The sequence below is a fragment of the Ursus arctos genome, unplaced genomic scaffold, assembly GCF_023065955.2.
Source record: "Ursus arctos isolate Adak ecotype North America unplaced genomic scaffold, UrsArc2.0 scaffold_4, whole genome shotgun sequence".
Lineage (NCBI taxonomy): Eukaryota > Metazoa > Chordata > Mammalia > Carnivora > Ursidae > Ursus > Ursus arctos.
Genome location: NW_026623056.1, coordinates 49,030,987 through 49,056,692, shown reverse-complemented (window position 1 = coordinate 49,056,692; position 25,706 = coordinate 49,030,987). Strand labels below are relative to the sequence as shown.

The 25,706-nt window shown below is 41.0% G+C and overlaps 1 protein-coding gene across 50 annotated transcripts in view; it reads right to left on the bottom strand.

Moving 5' to 3' along the window:
* ABI3BP (ABI family member 3 binding protein) overlaps window positions 1-25,706 on the bottom strand; it is a 235,006-nt gene that overhangs the window by 140,586 nt on the left and 68,714 nt on the right. For all 50 annotated transcript variants that reach the window (XM_026492204.4, XM_044381625.3, XM_026492194.4 and 47 more), the window contains exons 3-4: window positions 14,704-14,772; window positions 11,068-11,200 (exon numbers count right to left, since the gene is read on the bottom strand). In XM_026492204.4, coding sequence (XP_026347989.1) covers window positions 11,068-11,200; window positions 14,704-14,772 — 202 coding nt within the window. The remainder of the gene's footprint in view (window positions 1-11,067; window positions 11,201-14,703; window positions 14,773-25,706) is intronic.

Genomic DNA, 25,706 nt, shown 5'->3' with positions numbered 1-25,706 from the left:
GGCAGAACCAGAATACAAAGATTCCTCTTGACCCTGCTCTGCACGGCCTCACAAAGTGGGCCGGCAGGTCAGGACAGGTCAGGACAGGGGAGTTCACCAGTACTGCGTACGGTAACAAGAAGGAACGAGCTAGAGTCACGTGTATCAGTATGAACAGATTTTATAAACAAAATATTGAATGAAAATAGCAAATTACAAGATGATACACACAGTCTCATATGATTTACATAAATATTGAAACACTCACACACACAAAAAAAAAGCCTGTGTTTCCGTATATTATTTTTGGCATTGTAGAGGGACAACAAATATTGTAAGGTTCTAATATTTATGGTAGAGCTTTAGTTCCCAGTGAGTTAAATGAGGTTAGAGGTGGGGCCAAAAGGTAAATTTTATCTGCTTTTTATTTGTAAATAAACATTTTCAGTAAATAAAATAATACTTGTCAAGTATGATGATGGAAACATAGGTGTTTTTGTACTATTTTAAGTTCTTCTATTTTAAACTTTCTCTCAAAAATTTAGTACCTCTCCCCCATTCCCCACCCCTAGCATAATCTAATGGGCCAAGATTTAGGCTAGTTGCTTTTGAAGCCTTCCAGAGTCACTCATACTCGTGCTAAAAATGTTGACCGTGCCACCTCTAATTGCCGGGAGCAAGCTGTCGAAGCTACACCAACACAATTACCCAGAATCTCTGGAAACAACGGCCAGGGCTGGCTACACAATTTATGAGGCTCATTCCAAAATGAAAACATGGGACCCCTTGTTCAAAATTGATTAAGAATTTCAAGACAAAGACAGGAGAGCATTAAACCAAGCATGGGCCCTTCTAAGTGGGCGACCCCGTGCAAATGCACACGTTGAATGTCCCTTTAGTCAGCAGGGGGCTATTATTTAACAAATACAGAGAGGGGAGGATTGTCCGTGTTTCTGTACATTTGTATCTTGAATGTATTTGTGTATTCAGCCTACGTTCCTACTCGTTACAAGCTACTGAAGTGCCCGAAGTCATTCATTAGCCTCCTTCTCTCTAGTAAAACTACTGTCAGAGAAGCAAAAGCCAGAATGAGTGAAGGAGGCTGTTCAGCCAAAATATTAACTGCTACTGGGAACAAACGGTATGGAATACTAATCCTCTGTGTCCTGTAAGTTGAAACATCAACAGAAATCCATGAAACGTTTATTGACAAGTATGCTGCATGGAATTTCTACTGTTTTTTTCCCCGGCCTTGGATATGACAAGATGTCAGAGTTCAGAGAAGCTAAAATCAGACCGGAGGGGAGACCACAATTATGCAGCTCTACTTTGGACACATCTCTCCATCCCTCAATTGCTCATATGATGGGGGGGGGGGCTGCTAACATAATGACCAAAGGCCAGATTCCAGGATTACCAATAAGCTTGATTTTATATCATCTTTCTAGGAAAGAAATGGTATAAAAATGCTTTACGATCTTACCCACATGTTAAAAAAAAAAAATCCATCCTCCAAATTTTTTTTATCTTGATCACAAAGCATTTGAAATACCCTCTCTGATACCAAGTTTGTCAGGAAAAATAAACGTGCAGGCAGCTAACTTTTCTCTTCTGCTTCAGAGAGGTTATCCTTGTCAACAGTGGCTTCATTGATAACTCTATCATATAGGCAAGTTCTAAGTGTTAAAAGAGTCAATAAGACTATTTGGCATAAAGTAATCAAATTTCCTTGATTTTAAAGCTAGCTTTAGGCCTTACGATGATAAACAAAGCTGAAACCTAGCACAGAGGAGGTACTCCATAAATATTTGTGGAATGAATAGAAAGGATACTTCAGTGCTCGTGGGCTCATTCTAAAATTAGAATATAATTACTCTAAATGGCCAATAATTCCATCACCAAAAACCACTAAACAATCGAGTTTACAACTGATCTTTTTCAATGTGTCATTGTGTAAGGTTTCACTTACCAAACTCAATATTCCCATAGAATCAATGCAAACTGAAGGACAATACAATAAATGTCTACCTCGAACATTTGCAGAGGGCTTAAGATTTTAAAATGTGTTTCAGTTTATTCATACAATAAACCCTGAAGAGAGAATAAGAATCATTACAGAAGAAAAAGGGACAAGTGTCTAAGTTCTGATCACCAGTGACAGAGCCAGGCAAATGGCTCTTCTCTGGCCCCTAAGCTAATATCTTTAGTACTGCACTAGACTGTCTTTTTACTGCGGGGCTTGGCCAAAGGAGATGAGAAAAGACAGGTAAAATGACCCAGAAGGGAAGAGGACAATCCTAAATCCGTCTAACATTAGGAAAGGTTTGTTATTTCATTGTGTATTTACCATAACATAGAGTCACAGACTTCCCATTATTGTCTGAGGAGACTCAGGATCAAACGTTGACTGCACCCTTTTCTGAGGATGATTAAATTTGGACATAAGCACAAGTCTATTAAAGATACAGGTAGCATTCAGGGAAGGTCATCGGATCGGACCTCTGGAAAGCCTGCCTCTAGCAACTTGGGACTTTGAGAACAAGTTCATGTCCTAAGTGGTAAGGAACCATTGAAGGTGGTGTTTGGTTCGATTACAATGATCTCCGCTTACATCTCCCTAATGGTACGAATATTGACCGTAACGGTTATTGTAGCTTAAACAAAATCCGTAGCTCCTGGAAATGTCGTGGAGAAGGCAGGCAGTGGCTTGGCTTGGGTATGTGTCAGCTGCAAACTAGAAGCCTGATTTCATGGGAGTCTTTGCCCACTTACTCCTCATTTTTCTCCCTCAAAAGAGAACAGGGGTGGATTAGACAATCTTTGAGATCCCTTCTCTTCGTAAAAGATGACTGTAGCTGCCTATCAGACATTTTATTCCAATAAAACACAGAGGCAGAACACAGGATAGAATCCCCATAAACAAAATTTATGAAATAACTGGCAGTGAATTACCAAGAGCAGAAATTGAGTAATGTCAAGATAAATTTAGTCCTTTCACAAACTGGCCTGGCTTGATACACGTGGTTGGCTATCATTTGGGCTTTCTATGCTTTTTTTCCAGTGATGTTTTTGTTTCTATGTAATTAACTACCGTTATATTTCCTAAAGCATCTATTCCGCATATTTTTTGCTCTCTTCATATCAAAGGACACTTCCTGACACCTCCTTTGTCAATATTTTTGCTTCTTGCCTTGTGGAGACTGTGACTGCTGATACAAATTCTGCCCTCACTCCATTCTTCTCAAAGCGTCTCTCCCTATCACTCCCTCCCTGCCCCCACTCTGATTTCAGGGTTCACATAAGCATCTTGGTAATTTTATACCATTTCCTTATTCCATTCTCTCACTCTCTGAGTTGAATAACTGTTAAATGCTTTTCATTCTAGCAAAAATAAAACGAATATTCCCTTTTTATCCCTGCTATCTTTTAACACAAAATTACTTTTTTTAAAGATTCTATTTATTTGACGGGTGCCCGGTGGCTCAGATGGTTAAGCATCTGCCTTCGGCTCAAGTCGTGATCTCCAGGTCCTGGGATCGAGCCCCACATGGAGCTCCCTGCTCAGCGGGGTGTCTGCTTCTCCCTCTTCCTCTGCCACTCCCCACTGCTCCTGCTCTCTGTCTCAAATGAATAAATAAAACATTCTTTTTTTTAAAAAAAGGTTTTATTTATATGAGAAAGAGCGCTCATGCACGTACACAAGCAAGGGATCGGCAGAGGGAGAAGCAGGCTCCAGGCTGAGCAGGGAGCCCGATGCAGGGCTCGAGCCCAGAACCCCGGGATCATGACCTGGGCTGAAGGCAGACGCTCTACTGACTGAGCCACCCAGGTGGCACCAACACAAAATTTCTTCAAAGTAATCTACCTTATCCTACTTTCTCATCACTCGTGATGCCTAAATCTCTTTGTAATCTGGTGTCTGATCTGTCGATAAAACCTTTTGATCAAATCTAATGGTTTAATCCTCCATGAATTTCCTAACGACCTTAAAATCTACTCATATTCTTCTGCAGATCTGCTCCTATTCCTGTTGACTTCTGGTGCCTTCTCCCCTCATGGCCAATCGGTTCTCAAGCCCACTTATGTTTCACTGTATGATTCCTCTTACTTGTCTCTTCTCTATTTCTAAGCGCTTATGGGACCAGTTTAGGTGTTTATTATCTTTGGACTCAAAATAATTTTCAAGCTGGTAAAAAATTCCCAAAATCTCTCTTCTTTATCACCTCCTGGTGGCTGGCTTAAAATCAACAGAAGGAATAAGTTTCTAGTGATTTTAGTGCTATCTAAAACAGAATAGCTTGCCTAAAATGGCAGTTATAAAACAGGATTTATATTTATTCGACAGAGACAGCCAGCAAGAGAGGGAACACAAGCAGGGGGAGTGGGAGAGGAAGAAGCAGGCTCATAGCGGAGGAGCCTGATGTGGGGCTCGATCCCAGAACGCTGGGATCACGCCCTGAGCCGAAGGCAGACGCTTAACCGCTGTGCCACCCAGGCGCCCCAACAGGATTTTGATCTTAGGTCAATCTGACCAGAATTTGTATCCTCAATGTCTATGCTGTTACCATTGCTGGATCTGGATGGGAGATGTTGCAGAAGAGGTTCAAGAGCTAGATGGCCTGACCAGATGATTTTTTTTTTTTTGAAGATTATTTATTTGGGGGGGGGGGAACAGAGGGAGAGAGGAGAGAGAATCTTAAGTAGACACTCTGCTGAGCACGAGCCCCACAGGGCTTGATCCCATCACCCTGAGATTATGACCTGAGCCTAAACCAGGAGTCGGTCTCTTAACCGATTGCACCACCCAGGGGCCCCTGACCAGATGATTCTGAAGGCTAGCTTTGAACAACATTCCATCTGCTTATTCCCTTGGACCTTTGTTGAGACCTACTATTATAAAGCATGACGCTAAGATCCACATGCAATGGAAGATGATCAGGGCATCATGAAAACTTCAAAAATGAGCTCACAGCAGAGTGAGGCAGGGTAGGTATACAAATGGACAGGCCTAAGGAAGTTGGGATGAGAAGCACGGGGTCCTGAGTGTGGCTGGGTACAGCACTCTGCAGCCTGAGCTGCTGAAATGGACAGACCACAGTTTAAATCTCAGGGGTAGGATTTAAAGCAGGACATCCTATGTAAGTCCAGGAAAACAAAGTAGTCCAGATTTAAAACTCATGGCAGGAGCATGACTCATATATTCTTAGAGATACGTTGTATGAGAGACTCTAAGATTTCTTTTACCAGGCAGCGAGGACCTGGTGGGGATTCTTCAGCCGGTGAATAAAGTTGAGCAGTGATGAAGGAGGCTAGACTTACCAGCAGTGGAAGAATTAGAGGGAAATTGGAGGGAGGAATCTCGATTATTGCTGTAGTCCAGAAATGAGAGAACAAAGGAATGAATCATGGAAGAAATGAAAAGAAAATAGATCAAAATTATATCTCTACAAAAGAGATACGACTTGAAGGAAATTAAAGTAACGGAAAGGAGCTCTTTGGGTGGTATAGAAGATGTTAGCTTTATTGGAGTTCGATGTACTAACCACCATTGTTTGGCCTCTCTAATGGAGAGGATTCCATCAACTAAAAACACAGTCTTAGAAACTCTGGGAATGAGTCAAGATCAGATGTCAACGCTGGAAGTCATATACATCCTTGTCACTCCCACTGCTCTTGGGACAACAGCAACATCAGCGCTTCTTGTGACCCCTTAGAAATACAGAATCTCAGGCTCTTTCTCAGGCCTATGGAGCCAGAATCTGCATTGTAACAAGGTCTTTTATGTGATTTGTGTGCACAGAGTTTGAGAACCACTGTTCTACTTGGAAGTGATGGTTAAAGACAACACAGATGAGATAAGGGGGAAACAAAGATGAGAGATCCAAGGATAAAACTCGATTCCATTTTGGGGAGGTACGACAACAAATTAGCAGAAGAGAGGAGAAAAAGACTAAGAGAAAACTCTACATAAAAATGTCAAAAAGGGGCACCTGTTTGGCTCAGTCAGTTAAGCATCTGACTCTTGATTTCAGCTCAGGTCTTAATCTCAGGGTCATGAGTTCGAGCCCCGCACTAGGCTCCACGCTGGGCATGGAGCCTACTTATAAAATAAATAAATATAAATACATATCAAAAAAGGAAGCTGGCCCACCAATTCCACAGAGAGGTTAAAAAGGGTAAGAACTGAGAAAATTCTTTTGGATTTAGCAATTAATTGATCATTGGTGACCACAAAGAGATATTTCAGTGGAATGGCAGAAAGGGAAGGGAAGCCACTGAAAGGGCATAAAGACTATGGGGAGGGGGTATGGAAACCGGGAATAAGAGCAGACCACTCTGAGAAGTTCTGGAATTAAGAGATTGAAAAAATCACTTGGAAGAGAGAACAGGATCAACAGAAGGTGTTGTTCTGGAGTAGGGAAATCTTGAACATGTTTGCAAGCAGGAGGCAGGGCCCCAATGGCAGTAAGCATGAAATGTGAGAGTGCAGGCTTACAGAGCATGGATGGGACAGGATGACGAGCACTGCCTGAAGTCAGAAATGGATTCCTCGGAAAGAAGAGAAGAAAGAGAAATCTGGGGTGAAGAAAGAGTGAGCTGATGGTGGATAATCTGAATTTCCTCGGCGTTGCAGAAGCCAGGATGGACTGGGGTAGGAAAGGAGCCAGGGACAGTAGCCCGGATGCTATTCCCAGGAATCAGGGTAAGGTGAAGAGTGTCTGAATTGGAATCATTGGCGTGGATGTGGAGAAATAGAAGACATTGATGTGAGTTCTTCCCAAAGCCAGCACCCAGAAAACCTGGGGGCTCATTAGCTGTAGGAGAAGAAAAATTAAAAATGAATCAAGTTTCAAGTTAGGATGAATGGAAGAATTAAGGTACTTTGGAAAGTGTAAGAAATGGAGCTGATTATCAAGAGGAAAAATAGGTGTTTGATTTTGTCACGCTAAGTTTGAAGTAATGGCGAGACATCATTGTGAAAATGCTGGTGTTTTACTCTTTATTTATTCAACGTAAATATTTACTGAAGGCCTACTATGTGCCAGATGCTGACCCAGGGACTGGGAAGATTAAACTGGTTAAAATACACATGGCCCCTGTCCTCACACAGCTTAAAATTTACATGGAAAGACAAATGGAAAACAAGGCATTGGGTTCGATCAAGTGAAAATGCACAGACATCAAAAATATTCACTTCTTAAAAACTAGGGGGGAAGAAATAGAAAGGCAAGGGCCTGTTCTGGACTGGCTGAGAAGGGGGGGCCTCATTCTACATTAACAGTAAATAAGTACAATGTGAAAGTGCTAGAAAATGTGAAAATGATTTCTAAACAAATCATAAAGCTTTAATAAGTTGGCAAAGGAGTGAGAACTAAAGCAATCTTGAACACTTTAACAAGCTGGAAACATGGGAAGGAAAAAATAAGCTATTAATGAGGAAATAAATTTTGGTTAAAAACATGTTTTACTCTTCATTTGGGCCAATTTGGAAAGTTTTCTTTGGACCTTAGATGTATTAAGGACAAATGTGTACGTTCTTCCATTCAAAGCCTATTAAGAATAAAAACTGTAAATTAAGCACATCTATTTTCCAGTGTGAATTCAGAAAAGGATTTAAGAACATGGATACCCATATGGACCCTGTGCAAACAGAAATAGAGCCACGTGTCATGAAGAATAAAATGATACTCCATTAATACTTCCAAATTTAAAACAAAATGAAACAGGGATTTTCTCTCTGGAAACTTACTACACAGAACTTGGATACAGAAAGTCCAAAATCAAAGTATAAAGAAAAAAATTTCCAACAAATTATTTTGCATTGCATAGGATAAATGGGGCTGTACAAATCAATAAGAAGTGATTTTTTTTTTTTAAGAATCAGAGACTTTACACAGGGTGCCAATATTAGAATTTGATGGATTAGATTCCAACGATTTTTTAAGAAGGTACTCTTGAAGGAAAAATTCAGCATATTAATCTTCCAGTCTTCAAGAAGTAATCATTCCCTATAGGTACTACTCCTTATTGTAACCTACTGGCTTAGTTGAAATTCTAAACAAAACAAAACAAAACAACCCACCATCATGTAGGGGTAGATTTCTCCAAGTCTGCTTCTAATTACATTGATTTAGAATCCTGGTGGATTTATTTTGGGGTTTATAATGTGCACAGTAGTTCCAGAGCTTTTAAACAAGGACTACTACTTTTTCTCAGATTCCACCAAGACTTTAATTGTCAGCTCTTTATTAACAGTACTAACTAGGAATACAGGAGACATGTGTAAATGAAATCCACAAGAACTCCAAGTGCTTTTTTCCAGGCATCACCACTGAATTCTTCCCTTTTAGTCATGTCCTAAGAGTCCCCTATTTCTGTCAAGGATACCTTGCTTGTCCCACTCATTCAGGTTTGAAAGTTTACAAGCATCTCGATATGCTATTGTTGAATCTTTTAAAAAAACTTTGTTCTAAGTAGAATTACTGATTTTGCCTAGTGTGATCTGATGGGCATGACTCCATCTATTTGATGAGAAGAGCAAAGCCAGGGTGTGTGAGCAAGGAGGTGAGGGAGAGGCACACACATGGTTTGAGTAGCTTGGGTCTTCTCCTCAATTGCCTTGTTAATGTTCTAGCTTTACCAGGTCATCTGCTCCTCTCCTCCCTATTACCTCCTTATGCTATCAAACTATGGCAACATCTATCAGTTAGAATCAGCATCAGATAAAGGCTTTCATGAAGGGGTAAGACCAAGGGAAATCGAAGGAAAAGTTTGAGGACAGGGGAAGAAATCATATCCAAAGCTTTCTCTATGAATTTGCAGGTCACCAAACTTCATGAATTTATCAAGCAAGTTAAGTAACTATTAAGATCAGCTGCATTTTGCTACAAGAGCAACAAATTTCCTTTCTTCCTTCCCACCCCCCTTTGGTCTTTTTTAATTAAAGACTAAAGAAAATGAAAAGGAGTAAGAAAGCAATCCGTAAGTGTTAATTTTCTTAGCACTAAGTAAAGCTGGAATTATCACAAGAAAGCATGTTCTTCTAAGAGTCCATTTTCCAAACAAAATGAGTTATGGACTTAGTGATGAGTGATAAAGGAACATTTCAGATTCTTTGAAACATCTCAAGCTTATTTTTCAAAAAAAAAAAAAATTGGTTTTGGCAATACCGTCTACATGGCTTTTTCCAATAATTTCTTCCTGCAGAACTATGAACATGTGAAGGAAAAATCTATTATTTTTCTTAGTCTAGATTTCCTAATCAAAGTCATATGAAAGGTACTCTTGAGAACTTACATTTTTAAAGGTCCTTCTTTCTTTTCAATTTCGACAAATAAAAATAAAACACCACGCAAGAGAGATCAAGACAAAAAGCCTATGAAAAAGTGCTCCGTATTGTTAGGACAAGAGAAGTGTGCATTAAAACTCTCACAAGACGCTGCTATGCCAGAACGGCAAAAATGCAAAATGCTCGTGGCATGAAATGCTGCTGAGGATGTGGAGCAATTTGAACTCTCATATCGCCTATGCGAGTGTAAGTGGAAAAGTCAGGCTAAATAAACAAACAAACAAACAAACAAATAAATAAATAAACATTTCCCCTGTGACCCAGCAATTCCACTCCTAGGTATTTATCTAAGAGACATTAAAAGATACTCCATAAAGTCTTCTACAAAAAAATTTATAAAGTCTAATTTCATAATAACCCAAAACAAGACACAATTGGGTGTCTACCAACAAGAGAGTAGATAATAAATGCTGGAATAGCCACATAACGGAATACAACTCAAGAATTAAAAAAAAGGAATGAACTATTAATACCTGCAATGCATTCAGTGAAACTCAAAATATGCTGAATGCAAACAGACAGACACAAGAACAACATAGTATATGATTCAATTTATGTGTAATTATAGGTGAGGCATAATTAGGCAACCTAATCTACAGTGATGGAAATCCCCTCAGTGGCTGCTTCTTGAGGAAGCTTCTGGCTGGAAGGATGACAATGTTCTCTTTCCCGAGGGAGCAGAGGATACATGATCACGTGCATTTTCGTAACTGATCAAGCTGTGCATTGTCCTGGACTTAAATTATACCTCAACAGCACATTTTTTATTAGAAAGGAAATCAAACTTCCACAATTTAAAAATCACCTTGAGTCTTTTTAAAATTAAAAAAAAATTAATGAAATGCCTTTGTTGAAGCCCGAGAATTTGGAATGCATGTCAGATGCAAAGTTCTAAATTTTAAAGAGAACATAGTAGATATTTATGATAAACAACCATTTTATTTCCCAGCTTCAGCATGTTGTACACTGCCCAGCACATAGACCATGCCGAATATATGTGCTGGGTGGATGAATGGCCACGCTTTAAAAATATACTTAGATTTTCTTATTTTGTCCTGCTAAGGAAGATAGGAGCTTCACCTCCAAACCTGTGCTTTTCCTCTGTCTACATCTCGCCCCCTAACTCTCCAGTTTTCTAAACCAGTGATTCTCAAACGTAAGTAGGCATCAGAATCTTCCAGAGGGCTTGTTAAAACAGATTCCTGGGCCCACCTTCAGAGCTTTGGATTCGGTAGATCTGGAGGGGGCCTTGAGAAGTGAACCCAGCTGATCTTGATGCTGCTTGGCTTGGGGCCACCCTTTGAGAACTACTGCTTCTAGCACTTCTTCAACTGTCAAACCAAAGTTCCATCCCTTTCCAACCAAAGGTCAGCATTTCCCACTTTTAACCATCTTTCCTAACTGCCTTCGGCCTCTTCCTCTGAGCTTTTATTACTGTTCTCACTGATGCTCCCCACTTGCTATTTGGCTCATTCTCCCTTGTACTTTGTTCTTTGGGAAGAAAAAAATGCTTGCATGTGTTTTCTACTCAGGTAGATGATAATTCTCTCAAGGGTAGGGACCCTCAGTATCTTCCTTCCTCTCACACCCAGAACAGGCTGTATAGCTAATGGGTGATCGATACGTGCTGATGCCCCTGATATTTATTCATTCTTCCAGAGCATGCACAGATACTACTAAAAGCAAGAGTGAATTTTCAGGTAAAAACAAAAAAAAAATCCTTTGTAAGGATGAATTACCTGTCATTGGGACAGTGACTCGGCAATGTCCAGTCATGGTGCGGGTTAATGAGGAAACCCCAGGAGAGGAATACAGAGCTTGGTGTCAGAGTGCCAACCACCAGCTGGAGAGGTTTGCGAGAGCGTGCTTTACCTACGGAGGTAACGTGCAGGTTAATTCCGGTAACACAGTATATTTTTATGATTGGGGTAGAATGCATGAAAATGACTTGGGAAGATGATAAAGAGCATGAAAGCATCAAGCTCCTTTTCTTCTCACGGAGTGCACAAATATTACCAATTTTTTTGCCCATGAATTTAAGCACAAACCAAACAAAATATCATTTTGAGATTTATGTGTATATGTATGTATATGTATATATGCATGCATATATGGGTAATATGCATGTAAACTATCTGCAATTATACCTAGGCTTTGTTTTCTTATGGGTTACGGATGAATATGAAAGTCGTGGCTATTAGCAGTGAAATAAATAATGCAACTGCATTCGCTCACTTCATTTCTTTTACAGACACAATAAAAGCAGGTTGGTTTTTCCCTCTTCTCCCAAGACTATGAATTAGTGTGAAATGTAGGTTATATTCTTTTTTAAAACCAATTTAGAAGTATAAAATCCCTTGTCATACTATTACAATAGGCCTTTTTTTTAAAATACTGATTGCCTAAATGGAAAATGTATACACATTTTTTACACATTCTTAATAATGCTGGCAGAATTTGGATGACACAGGAGTACAGTTGTTCTGATGGGATGAATTGGATTTGGGCAACGCCAAGTGATGGTGATAAACCACTTTAGATTCTTTTCCAGCATATGGGGGGGACGGTATTTGCATTTTCAAAAATATTTGAAACTTCAGGAACGGGGGACAATAAAAAAGAGCAATGAAGATCCTTTGCCATGGCTCATTAAAAGATCTGTAAGTAACATAAAAATACAATAAGATAGCTAATAAAACTATGCAGAACGTAAAACATTCTTTTTATTTCCATTGGATACCCTCTTTAATTTTATGAGACCACGCCTGTTATATTTGCTATTGGAAGAACTTACCTTATTTTGATCAAATGCAGTAGGAACTAATAGGTAGGAAGGTACCTCTTATATAAGCTTAGTTAAAGTTATCTGAACCAAATGCCCTTTAAAATTGTCCCATCCTTACTGCTTCTGCTAGATTTAAGTTCCGTGAGTTGTTATTCTGGTGAAAAAACTTCTCAGTCCAGAACATATATAGCCTAGTGGTGGCCAATTGTTTCATGGTAACATAGCTGAATTTTTTAAAAGATATTTGAAATAATTGTCAAGGATAGCTGTTTATTTGTTTGCAAACATGCTTTTTTCCTTCTCCATAAAGTTTTCCACCTCCACCTGTAATACTGCCTTGTGTGATTGTGATTCCCAGAGCCCAAGTCTGACTCCCAAAGAGGGTAGATTAGAACCTAGTGAGGGTAAGGGGTTTATGTAGTTTGAAAAAGGCCTGAAGGGATTCTGATATTCCTCCTGCCACCCCTGAGTTGGTTTTCACTAATGTAATACAACTATCTCATTTTACAAATGAAAAATAAGGCCCAGAGAAGTTTCAAGGGTATCCAAGGTCACACCAAGAGCAAGATCAAGATTCAAATTTCCGTCTTCTGAATGTAATCTAGTTCTTGGGTTTTTTTTTGTTTTCTACACTACATCATCGGCATAGCTCACACTGTATGAAGATTATGCCATTCAGACACAAAAGATAACTTTTCCTTTCTCCAGGGGAACCTAAGGCCTACATGACCATAAAATAATTATTTCACTAAGTTTGGATATAAAAATGATTAAAATTTATGTGGCAGATGCAAATATAAAATGAATCGAAGTTAATGCATTAGTCATTGTATCATTCTCAAATGCAGACTACAAAAAAATTACATCCGTTGCCTGAAAGGAAAGGTGGGGTATTATATCCTGAGCAAGATGAAACAATTTCCTGAGCTGGTCGTCACAAAGGGAAAAATAATTTCCAGACCAGTGTCCTACAAGTTCCCAAATGAAGTTATAAAGTGTGACTAAGGTGTAATCACTCTTTTGACACCCCTTACACATTTTTGTATGTTTGTATTGAGAAATACTTTGATGAACATGAAGCCAGAATCCCATGGATCCATACTAATACTTCTTGACTTTTTTAAATATTTTGAAATAAAGTCTTGAAATGACAACTATCATTATAAGTTATAAGGAGTCACTGAAATATCCCTCATGCTTTGGGAGGATTTAGGAGTCCAGGAAAAGGAATTTGTATTTTTCAAAATGTTTGACTGTTTACTGCTTCTTTAAAAAGAAGTGAAAACCAACAGAAGGAGGGGAGGGGACTGTGGCAACAAATTTCTGGTAACAGGCGTGGCTGATGCAGCGGGAAGATATGACATACACAGCTGCAAAGGGCCGGTGTGAGGATCTGTACGCTCCCCCAGCCCATTTCATCCCTCTAGAAACATAGAACAAACAAAAGAGATCCTTTTTGCTTGACATCTAGTGTACTATAAAAGATAAACATGATTAGGAAATATTAAAAGCAGTTCGCATTAGATGAAAAAGAAAAGAAGGGGCGCCTGGGTGGCACAGCGGTTAAGCGTCTGCCTTCGGCTAAGGCATGATCCCGGCGTTATGGGATCGAGTCCCACATCACGCTCCTCCGCTATGAGCCTGCTTCTTCCTCTCCCACTCCCCCTGCTTGTGTTCCCTCTCTCGCTGGCTGTCTCTATCTGTTGAATAAATAAATAAAATCTTAAAAAAAAAAAAAAAGAAAAGAAAAGCATTTTTATCAACTATGTACAGTTAGGGAGATGTGACATCGGACGGTAAAGGCATATTCCCAGCTCTTTTAGGTTCTGACAGCAGTGGCCTGCCTTTTTGATCTGAGAAGAAATTTTAGTAGTGAAATTGGGACAATGTACGGTTTTCATCTTTCTTTAGCCTGTGGAAAATGTTTCTACTTATACGTTCATAGGTTATTTACTTTCCTGTTTCCAGTCTCCCTCTCCCCGGGAGTCTCGGCGTTGTGTTGCTCTTCGGGGAAAGCAGTCCTTGCTCTCATGTTGGACTCAATAGAAGAGGGTCCCAAAGGGAGACAGGAGGAGTAAAGTAGAACCCAAGTTCCAACCCATTTACCATGCACACGAAGGAGCGATGCTTTTGAAATGTAAACAGTCTCCTTCAACAAAGGTTAGACATCAGATTTTGCCCTTGAAGTCTGGAAAGCTCCAGAGCGGGCCTGAGTTGACACACTGCAAAGTAGATTCAGGCTAACAGGAGCTAACTCTAAGCCAGCACTTGCTGTGGGCCAGGCCCTGTCCTGCAAGGCCACACCATGAACTCATGTAAGCCCCACAAGGACTCTGGAATGCAGAAGAAAGGAGGCACCAAGAAGGTCAGTGATTTGCCTAAATTCCCTATAGCTTTGTCTGCGGTGCTGGGATCAGATCCCGACTGACTGTAACACCCGCAAGCAGGGAGCAGGGTATCTGCTGCCATGGGGCTGCTGTCTCACATATTCTAGTCCGCATTCCAAAGGCCTCCCCACTTGGTCTCCACAGGCAGACACAAAAAGGCATGGTTTACAGTGAACAGAACCTGAAAAATGAGCAGAATATACCTGAGCATGACTTCTTTTGACTGGGAGGAGGGGCAGGCCGCACAACAATCAGGTATTTAGGCTCTGCATCTGGAAAAGATCACAGTATTTATCAGTCAAATTCTCTGCGAGGGAGCAACATCCGCAACCGACCGCAAACGCACGTCCTGACTCAGTGTTCCCAGGGCCTTAGTCATTGTAACCACAGCACCAGCGGAGGAGACGACCCAGGAATGTGGAAAGTTAATACTTCCTGAGACGGTTCAGTCCATTAAGTTCTTAAAATGAAAATTAAATCCAGATTTTCAAAACCAATCTTGCTAGGCACAGATTTTGTGCCACATTTTCATCAATCCTTCCCAAAGGGATTTTTTAAAAATCCAATCATATCCACTTCGTTATCCTACTCTTCACAGGACTCAGCCTGATGCTTCAGAATCCAAGAAGGAAAATCATAGTTGCATAAGACACATGAGACACAGCAGGATCTCACCTGCTGTATGATCTGAAATGGCTCACTTCTGTAGTAATATGAATATTCATAATGTTCTATTTATTTTTATCCTATTTGCATAATTTCTCAGCCTGTTAGCATATTCAATCATTTTTGTGAGCAATGTTTAAACAAAGTCACAATTTCAGGTTGGTATACTTTTCATCTACAATGGAAAATAAATAAAAAGAGAATCCCTTTTAAAAATATTTAGGCTTTAGGGGAGACTGGGTGGTGCCGTTGGTTAAGTGTCCAACTCCTGGTTTTGGCTCAGGTCGTGATCTCAGGATGGTGAGATCGAGCCCTGCAGCTCTGCCCTCAGCACGGAGTTGGCCTGATACTCTCTCTCCCTCACCCTCTCCCTGCCCCTCCTGCTTGTGTGCTCGCTCTCTCTGTAAAAATAAATTAGTAAAATCTTTAAAAAAATATTTAGGTTTTAAATAAAATGTTTAAACAATCAGTACGCAGTAAATCAGGAGCTAATAATTTATCAAATCTTTCTTTTTTTTGAATTGCTGTTTCCAAGATGGTTGATTTAAATATACATAAATAAGTGAAATATACATTGGGTGTACTAAATAGCATTTCATACGCATGTCTACTGAACTGACTGATGACTATTATCTACAGTAGCTCTGCGGTGACCTTGGCTCCTGAAATTCATTCTACACCCAGTTTTGTCTGGATGCTGCAGTCAACAAGAGTTCACCCCTGCTCACTCAGAGCTCACGTCTGTTTTCATTCTGGGTTTAAGGGTGTCCCCTCTGAGTTTGGAACAGATGCCTTCTCTGCCCAAGGCTTTACAGGGCTGACCTCATTCTCAGCTACAGACAACCTGGCCATTCAGGCACTTCGAATGACTTGAGCCTTTGTCTTTTTCTGGACACCCCACACAGCCTTATTTGCTGTAACCTGCTACAGTAATTATACCACATAAAGGAAACCAGGTAACCTCTCGAACCGACCTCAGAGCTTTGCCCGCTTACTGGTAATTGCCTCATGACCACAACACAGATAAAAGAAGATTCGTTATGTTTCAGAGTCTCATGTTTGAAGGCATATCTTGCTTAGTGGAGCTTATACAGGAATGCTTAACCTAAATCAAGGTCCCTAATAGGAATATAATACATTTCCTGATTTTATTTGGGATATAAAGCAATATAAGTATTAAGAAAGTACCACATATATGTGTAGGGTGCTTATTAAACACTTTACATTTGTGACTTATTTACTCCTCACAGCAATCCTATTTGACACACACTATTATCACCACAATTTGTAGAGGACGTCACAGAGGCAGGGTCAGCTTCATGGGCAGGCAACATGCACCGTCACACAGGGCCCCATGCTCAGAAGGGTCTCGTGCTTGAATTAATGCCCTGCTGTCAGCATCTTGAAATTCTTAATAGTTTTATCTTTGCCTCTGGGTTTTTAAGGGCAGTCTGAAGGGACCATAAAGCCTGTGTGCGAGCAGAGGCGACAGGAACAACAGGCAGGCCTACAGTCTCTTCCACACCCATACAGTGGTTGAGTTGCCCTCTCAGCATAGCGTTCCCAGGGACCCAGGACAGATGGGGGTTCAGCAAGACTCTAAGGCCAAACAAGGCAAGCTTACTGCATCTCTGGCTGAGGAAGAGGGCATGGAGGGGACCTGTGAGGACACACTGTTCAAGCAAACCAAAACTTGCTTCCACGCAGAAGGCAATGGCATTGTAACACAAACGACCAAGCAATCCTGTAGTATCCTCTCCTCCTCGTGTTAGTTCTCTGTATTTGCCTACCACTTATGCTGAGAAGGAGCACCTAGAAGGAAAGGGGAAGCTGGAGCAACCCCCAGTTCCCGTGCTTCTCCCTTCTTCCTCACTTGTAAGTAAGCCAAAGGCAAAGTTATAGAACGTACGCGTGTCAAGAAGTGAAGGAAAAAGAGCAGCTAGTTTTGTGTATTTCCACTCTTCTGGCAAGAATGAAATACACATGCCTGTATCAGGGACAAAGCACAAATTGTGTGATCTGTGATTCTGCTTAGTTGAAGGCCTATATTTTCATTTTAAACTAGCATTGCACAACGTAAAGATAAATGGCAAAATTCACGTAAATAATTTAAAATTTTAATTTACTAATGACATGAAATAGCAAATAAAATAACATCATCATAAGTTGAGAAGCTGTGGAAGAAAGGAAATATTTTAGTATCTTTAATGACAATTTTCTCCTGCTTTTTGAAACAAGGGCCTTGTATTTATTTTTAACTTGGCCATGCAAACTATATGTTACCTTGAATTTACTTCTAGAAAACAAAGCTAAATCTCTATTTTTCTTAAGTAACACTCACTGTGGCAGAGTCTATTTCCTTCCTTGATGCACATTAATTCAATTCTGCCTCAGTGGTTTAAAAAAAAAAAAAAAAAGGCCTGAAATACTAGAAAAATAACATACGCAGAAGCCAAAGATAGTGCCATGATCCAAGACATATGGTTATATGAGCAATTTAAGAGTAATTTTTGTTATGATCAGTCATTTTGCATAAAACCGAGGCTGTGACAGCCAATTACAAATTGGAGCAGATGTCGGGAACTGGGTGCAGATATGCGGCCTCTCACTACTCATTAGAAACTTCCAACATTCATGTATTTCAGCAGTCTTTGCACTCGATTTGGAACACAAACATGGAAAAATAAAACAACTAAAAAACCAAAATTTCTATTTCAGTTCTGCGCTCTGAAATTCTTTGTGAATTTGTAGCAGCCTGGAAATATATACACTTGTCTCGATCAGCAATTCTGGTAACACATGCCAATGTGTTTTGGCATTTTCTTTAGAAAATGTATGTAATTAAAATGTCAATTTAAGCAAATTTGTGTAGAATGCAGTTACTTTAACCAACTTTCCATTCCTAATCATTAAGCTTATACCATGTTGTAGACTAATTACATCTAACTTGTTTACTATTTCAAATGCCCTGAGGTGAAGGATTGGGACAGCTTCCTGTTTAAGGAAATTTATTACTGAAATCCTTTATAAAGTGCTAGATTTTTCGGTAATGCAAATCATTCTTCCATAATCACTCTGTTTGATAAATCCCAATTCTCACATTTTTATTGGAAGACAGCCACCTTGCAAGCCACACTGCTTTAGAATGAAGTCATAGTGAGGTTTATTTCTGCAGTGCAAATTTCCATGAAATAACATTTAATAAGCCAGGATGATCCCCAGGAAATCATATAAGAGGCTTGAACAAAAATAATAATTTACCCCTGCCATCTTTTTCACAATTTGATTTCATATCAAACGAAATTTCTAGACACAAAAGCATGTCTTCTAGAGCCTGGAATCAGATCCCTGCTCGCTAGTTGCTTATATAAGGTGAGTGCTTAATGTATGTGCATCTGTTTCCTCCCCTGCAAAATGGGAAAAAAATCATAGTTCCTAGCTGCACAGGGATCTTAGTGATGATTAAGCTTTCACAGTACCTATCACACAAAGTGCTAATTTAGTGGTAGCTCATATAACAATAAAGATGAGGACTTCCTGAAAGCAGAAATTTGTGTCTTAAGAGACCCTGAGGACTTATAAAAAGGAAGGAAAATGTTGAAAGCTTTTTTTTTTTTTTAAAGCAATCGCCACAGGCTCCAAAATGCAAAAATTTCACAAAAATAAAATTACAGGGGCGCCTGGGTGGCTCAGTCGTTAAGCATCTGCCTTTGGCCCAGGGCGTGAGCCCAGGGTTCTAGGATCGAGTCCCGCATCGGGCTCCCTGCTCCGGTGGAAGTCTGCTTCTTCCTCTCCCACTCCCCCTGCTTGTGTTCCCTCTCTCGCTGGCTGTCTCTCTCTCTCTCAAATAAATAAAATCTTTAAAAATAAATAAATAAAATTAAAAAATCAAATAAAATTACACACCATACAAAGATCCTCTGTCCTGACCAGACTCTAAGTAGGCTCTTATGAGCTCTTTTTAACAAGGCCCTGACTTTTGGGCTTCATTTGTGTTCATCTCTGTGTTGTCCAATGTTACCACGTGTTTTGCTAAAACAGTTTGGCCAGAACGCCCTGCCGTCCATACCTGATCACATACCTCAGCACACGTGAGGCTCCCCTCCTCCACCATCCCCTGACCACCCCGGCCTGCCTTCAGCAAGAGTCCACAGGTTAGTTTAGCCAGGTTCCCCCGTCCTTACCCTCATGTTTCTTCTCATTTTCCATCCACGCATTCCTGTCCTGCTCCGGGGCTGTAAACTCCCACTTTTCCTTGCATTCGGAGTGAAGCTCGATCTCTCTGCCACACTGCAAGATGCCATCGTAGCAGTCCCTACGCTGATTGCAATAGTCCCCGCCCTTAAATAAAGTCTTTCCAACCGTCTTTAACAGATGCCACTGAATAAATTTTCCTTCATCATACTCCCATCAATGCAAAAAATCCTAGAAAATTTATTGGTATGCAGAATCTGCCAGCACATAATATAATAATATATTATGGCCAAGTGTAGTTTATTCCAGAAATGTATCATAAAAAGAAAAAAAATAAGCCTATTTCAACAGGTACTAAAAGTCATTTGATAAAATTCAACACTAATTTTTAATTGATAAATAAGGATTCCATGGACTCTTTCCTTAAAATAGATCTTAAGTGGTAAAATAGATCTTAAGGCATCTGACCCAACTTTCTGTAACGTAGAGGAAACTACCTACGTTCCTGTTGAGTAGCTCTTCCTGGCTTTATCAGAACTTTCAACTCCCATTTTTCTTTCCCTTTTATTACTTCATTTTTTTAAATGTTATCCTAGGATTCTATTTTGGAACCTGCTTCAGCTTTTCTATCGAGTATCTGAGACCACAGATTAGGAAAACAAACGAGTAATATCACCAATGATGCTATGTGTTCTTTGGGGGACTAAAATGAGGCAGTGGGTTCAAAGCATTCCTGGAATATTTACACAAAAGATCAGCTTACCAGAATTGTTAAGTTAGAACAAACTTGCTCACCAGGACCCAGATTTAAGTTTCTATGTCCATTCCCTTTTTGAGGTGTCTCCTTGCTTTACTCAGTATGGCTGTCCTCTTCAAGCTTATTTTCACTTGTTCTCAGACAGAAGCAGCCATTTGCAAGTTACTGTGAGTGAATTCATGTGAATACAGTGCCTCTGCTCATGTCTCATTCTATTTCAACTACATAAAGCAAAGCATACATCCTCTACTAAATCATACGGGGCACCGTGCTGGCTTTACTCTGGCAGGAGGGGGGCCAAGCACCCAACGGTTCATATGATGGTGCTTTAAAGAGTTGGGTCAGCGAAGGTGAACATCATCTCAGACATCCTCCAAGGTTCAGAGAAGGGATTCAAGATGAAAATGAATTCAGAGGTGACTCTGAGTCTGTTAAAGACAGCCCATAAACACCTTTTGTCAGTAACTAGATTTTTGATGTTAAAAAAAAAAAGAAAGAAAGAAAGAAAAAGTCGAATAGGTAGAATTATCCCTCTTGTGATTTGGAGATTTGAAAAGAACAGTAATGCTTAATCTTTGGTTCACCCTCAGAGAGGGGGAGAGACAGCTGCCTCTGGGTCCCCAGTGGAAGAGGCTGAAATCTCTTGCTTTCTTCAAGTAACTGGGGCTGTAGAAAGGCCTCTGGGATGCAGAACGTGGGCCCTAGAAACCCAGCAAGGAGAACAGTGGGCACCAAGCTAGCGCCCTGTTCACACGAGGGGCCTCCTCTGAGCAGCTGTGCTGGCCCTCTCTGGGATTTTGGCCAGTCGGCACCTGATCAGAGGATGGAGGAAGAGAAAACCAGGGTCTAGGGGCAGACGGGGGAGGGGCTGTGAATGGAATGGAGCCCCAGGCTCTTCCACTTTGTGCAGAAGTTGGATGGGCTTCCAAATGAACTCCACCAGCTCTTCAGGCTTTGCAAGACTGGGGAGAAAACAGTCCTAAAGAGAAGAAATCTGATTTCCTCCTCATCTAGCAGGTGAGAGTTTACTAGTTTTAATTTGATTTGGAGACATAAAAGCAACATAGTCTTATCTGAATCCCAAATGATAATTAAACAATATTGAAAATAAAGCTGTTTTAGAAGAAATGGTATATTAAAAATTCAGAGTACCCTATTTAAATGGCTCTAAGACATACCATCCGCCAGCTTTTAAGATTTCTCAAATACGTCCTATGATCGATGGTATCTTACATCATTCAGGGGCAGTTTTGACCTTGCTGTCATTACCTGAAACCTTTCCTAATAAAGTCAAGAAATTGACAGTTTCAAAACTGGCTGAAGAGGGTCAGTGATTTGGGAGAAAACCCAGTAGAGAAGGGTTTCAAAGCTGCTGCGTCACTAGCATTCTTGCTGGCCCAGTGAACGCTGTGGTGTGGGAAAACAAGGCTATTGAGAACTCAGAGTCAAAGGTGAAACAAGGTTCAGACTCTAAAGGTGAAGAATATTTAGCGGTTGTTGAACCTTTTTCTTTTTGGTTGTTTATTTTACTTTTAAAACTTTTTTAAGTAATATTTTCCTTGCTCAAGCTCTCAGCCCCAGTCTAACCATGAGAAAAATATCAGATAAAACTAAATCCAAGGGCATTCTACAAAGCATCTAACCAGATTCTTTCACTAAAAATAAGGAAAGTCGAGAAAACAGACCCTGTCCACCAGAGCCAGAGGAAACGTGACAGATTATAATGTGGCATCCTGCGTGGAATCCAGGATGAGAAAAAGGATCTTCAGTAAAAACCAAGGAAATCAAATAAAGTACAGCCTTCAGTTAATAACGTATGGATATTGGTTTGTTGGTTGTGACAAATGCACAATATAACATAACATGTTAAGAATAGGAGAACTTGAGGGGCGCCTGGGTGGTGCAGTCATTAAGCGTCTGCCTTCGGCTCAGGGCGTGATCCCGGCGTTCTGGGATTGAGCCCCACATCAGGCTCCTCCACTAGGAGCCTGCTTCCTCTCCCACTCCCCTGCTGTGTTCCCTCACTCGCTGGCTGTCTCTGTCAAATTAATAAATAAAAGCTTTAAAAAAAAAAAAAAAGAATAGGAGAACTTGAATGTAAAGTATTTAGGAACTGTCTGTACTATATGAGCAATTTTTCTGTAAATCTAAAGCTATTCTAACAAAGACTTTATTTAAAAAATAAAATCACATCTCTTTATAAAAAATAGATAATATGTTCACATTATGTATCATTATTATCAACGAGGCAAAGGAAGTTGTTTCAATAAAGTATTAAAGAAAAGCCCTAGGGGTGCAAGAGCAGTGTCATTAATCAACAGCTTTATTGTTTTTTAGTTGTATATGAAAGAGTGGTGTGATTTACAGTTAAAGGTGTTTTAGAATTTGATAAAGTAAGGTAACTATTTTATGAGATGTCAACATGGCACATCATAGGACTACTAAGAACTTAAGAATAAAATCCCTGGCAAAACCTAAAACAAACAAAACAGGGGCGCTTGGGTGACTCAGTCCTTAAGCATCTGCCTTCAGCTCAGGTCATGATCCCGGGGTCCTGGGATCCAGCCCCTCATCAGGCTCCCGGCTCTGCAGGGAGCCTGCTTCTCCCTCTCCCTCTCCCTGCTGCTCCCCCTGCTTGTGCTCATTCTCTCTCTGTCAAATAAATAAATAAAACCTTTAAAAACACCACCACCACCACCAAACTATGGCCAGGGAAGTATCCATGCATAAGTATTATCAATCCTCCTTTACATCTACAAGGGGCCACATGCCACAGCTGGCTGTCATCGGTCCTGAATGGGCACACTCCAAATTAAGAATTCCCTTTAGCTTTTAGCATTTGGCAGACAGCTCCTGCACCTTATTTCACCAACACTAACACTGAGTCATGTCTGTTTGAAAAATCCCCTTGAAAAGCCTCCTTGTGTTTGAAGCCCAGGCAGAGAGCTCCACTTACCCACTACTCGGTTCTGAAAAAGAAAAGAATCTCCGGAGTGTGGCCGTGGTGGGGAGAAGCGAACAGAGCTCCAGCCGGGCCCCTAGCTCTGCAGTCCTACCTCAGCTGCCTTTGCCTAAACCTGCAGACACTGTCCCTGGCCTGCTGGTCCATGAAGGGGAACCTCACTGAGAAAGAGAGGTGTGCAACCTGGCAGGGAGCTGGAATACAGAAAGACAGTAAATGCTACGTGTCTACTCATTTCTTGAAAGGCCACTCCTCGTTCCTTCTAAATTTCACTGGGGTAACCAACCTTACTCCCCACCTGCTCCACCCATTCTCACCTTCCAGTGATAAATAATAACAACACGTGGACACCACTCCACCGAATGCATTCCAGCAATGAGGTATAAAGGATTCGTATTTGACCTGCAGTCCACATCCACCCTGAGGCCAAGTTACTAGAAAAGGAGAAGCTCAAGTATTGTTGATGCATCCCTCCAGGGGGTAGTATCAACACAAAAACTCACCACGAAATACCATTAAGTGTGACATTAAAAAGCTAGAACAGCAGCAGCTGATAGACTCGACCGATTCAGGAACATCATGGATATCCTTTCAGAAAGTTTGGTGTCCCTTCTGGAAAAACACTGATGGGGCATTTTTCTAGAAAATTGGGGAAAGAGCAATGTTTGCTTAGGTACGTGCAAACTCGTAGTTTTGCAAAGCTTCATGGAAGCCAGAAGTCCAAATAGAGGACAGAGAGTTTTAAGTCATGTCAGAAGTGCATGAAATGTACTAATTTAACTATGAATATAAAAGTTTAATAATTTTTAGTAAATCACTTGGATTCCTAGCACTTTGCCCTTAGTTGCACATAAAAATGAGTCTGTAGAATTATGAACCATCACAAATTAATAAAAGTCCTCTGACTTTTAGAGTATTTCTAAGCCCCTGTAGGATGATGTGGTAGCCTGAGCATGGCATCGAATCTGGCCCAGACTCCGTTCATATTTTGTTCATTTCTGTACTTTGAAACCTGGAAACAGGAATTACACAACAACTATTTTCTGAAAGAATCATGAATCTGTTCCGCCATGCCTTTATAGCCTGGGGCAAGAGTAAAGATGGAGGGACTGAGGCTTTTCAAGAAGAAACGAAAAACTAATTAGAGGTTTGGGATACAGCAAAAGCAAATCATCTTTTTTCTTTTTTTTAAAGCCAATAAACTGTAATTGCTGAATTTACTCTTTAAGCCTATCTGTAGAACTACTTGAAGTTTTTGCTTATAATTAATATGTGGTTTGTATGTAAGAATTACCCCTCCTTCACCTGAAAAATTTAAAGCAAATTTTAAAGCAAATTCTACACTGTTCAGTAATTATTTCTATCACAAAATCAGCTGAATACTGAACCAATCCCCACTTTGACAGGACGTTCTGCTGTGCCCCCGGGGCTCAGAGGTCTGACTACTCTCAGCCTTTGAGAGGTGGCCCACAGGCCCCCCCAAGCGGGCCGGGACGATGTAAAGGCCGAATGAAACCACAGCACAACTGCTAATGCAAAAATGACTAGGAACAGCCTCCACTGGTGGGATTCCAGAATGTTCAAAGATTTATTCTGAAGGGAGCTGACAGCTTCCATAGGGGTGTTTGCTACAGGAGGTGTTCAGACTTGTCTGAAATTGATGGCAGTGAGGAAAAGCAGCACTTTACCTACTCCCGCCCCCCGCCCCCCTCCAGCGAGTAGTACATAGAGTGTGATGGGAAAGGAGAATGCAGCTGTGGTTGGAAGAGAGGATGTGGGGAAGGAAGGGGTGGATGGAAGGGCATCCCAACCCACAGACTCCACAGGATTGCAATCTCTGGACTGAGACAGACTGTGTATCTGAACGGGGGTAGGAGAGGGGCTTGCACCTGCCGAAGAACCCCACGAGTGCATGAGGCAGTGCCAGCTCGTGCAAGGACTGCTGCAGCCAGGTCCTGCCAGACATCACCAAGGGGGTGTGCACACCAAAACCTCCCTGCACTCACCCCCAAGTCCCTCCTGAAGGCAAACGGCGGCAGTAGTCACTCCGGGTGGGAAGAGGAGGGCCTAGCAGCAGGAGCAGGAGGGGATCAGGCTTCGAACCAAACCAGAGGAGGGGCTGGGACATCAGCGCACAGGAGCCCAGGCACCAAGCCCTCAATACAAATGCCACCGTCCCATCTGACTTCACTGAGAAAGCAGCAACAGCAAAGCATTAAACTTGTAATGCAGGGCCCTTCTGAGTGCACTGGTCACATGCCCACGAAGTCAGCCTTGACCTGACCCTTCCACCCCCAGTCCACAACTGTCGTGTACCAGGTCGCTCTTAATTTCCCGCAGTCCTGGCATACAGTCTGGAGCGTCTCATTCAGCCACTGTCCCAAGATAACCTTGCCTTACTCTCCAGCTCTGACAAATTCTCTCCCGGACACTGGAAACAAATATTTAATAAACTGTTTCTCTTACCCACTTGCCCCCACAGCCAGTCCACATCCTTTTCTAGTTTAGCAGACCTGTTAGACATTAAAATTGTTGACTTTATTGCCTCTGGTTTTTTCCTTGCCTGTGTTTTGTATGTGCGCCCCACAGAGAAATTTCATGTCGGGTGTTGTCTGTGAACTGGTCTA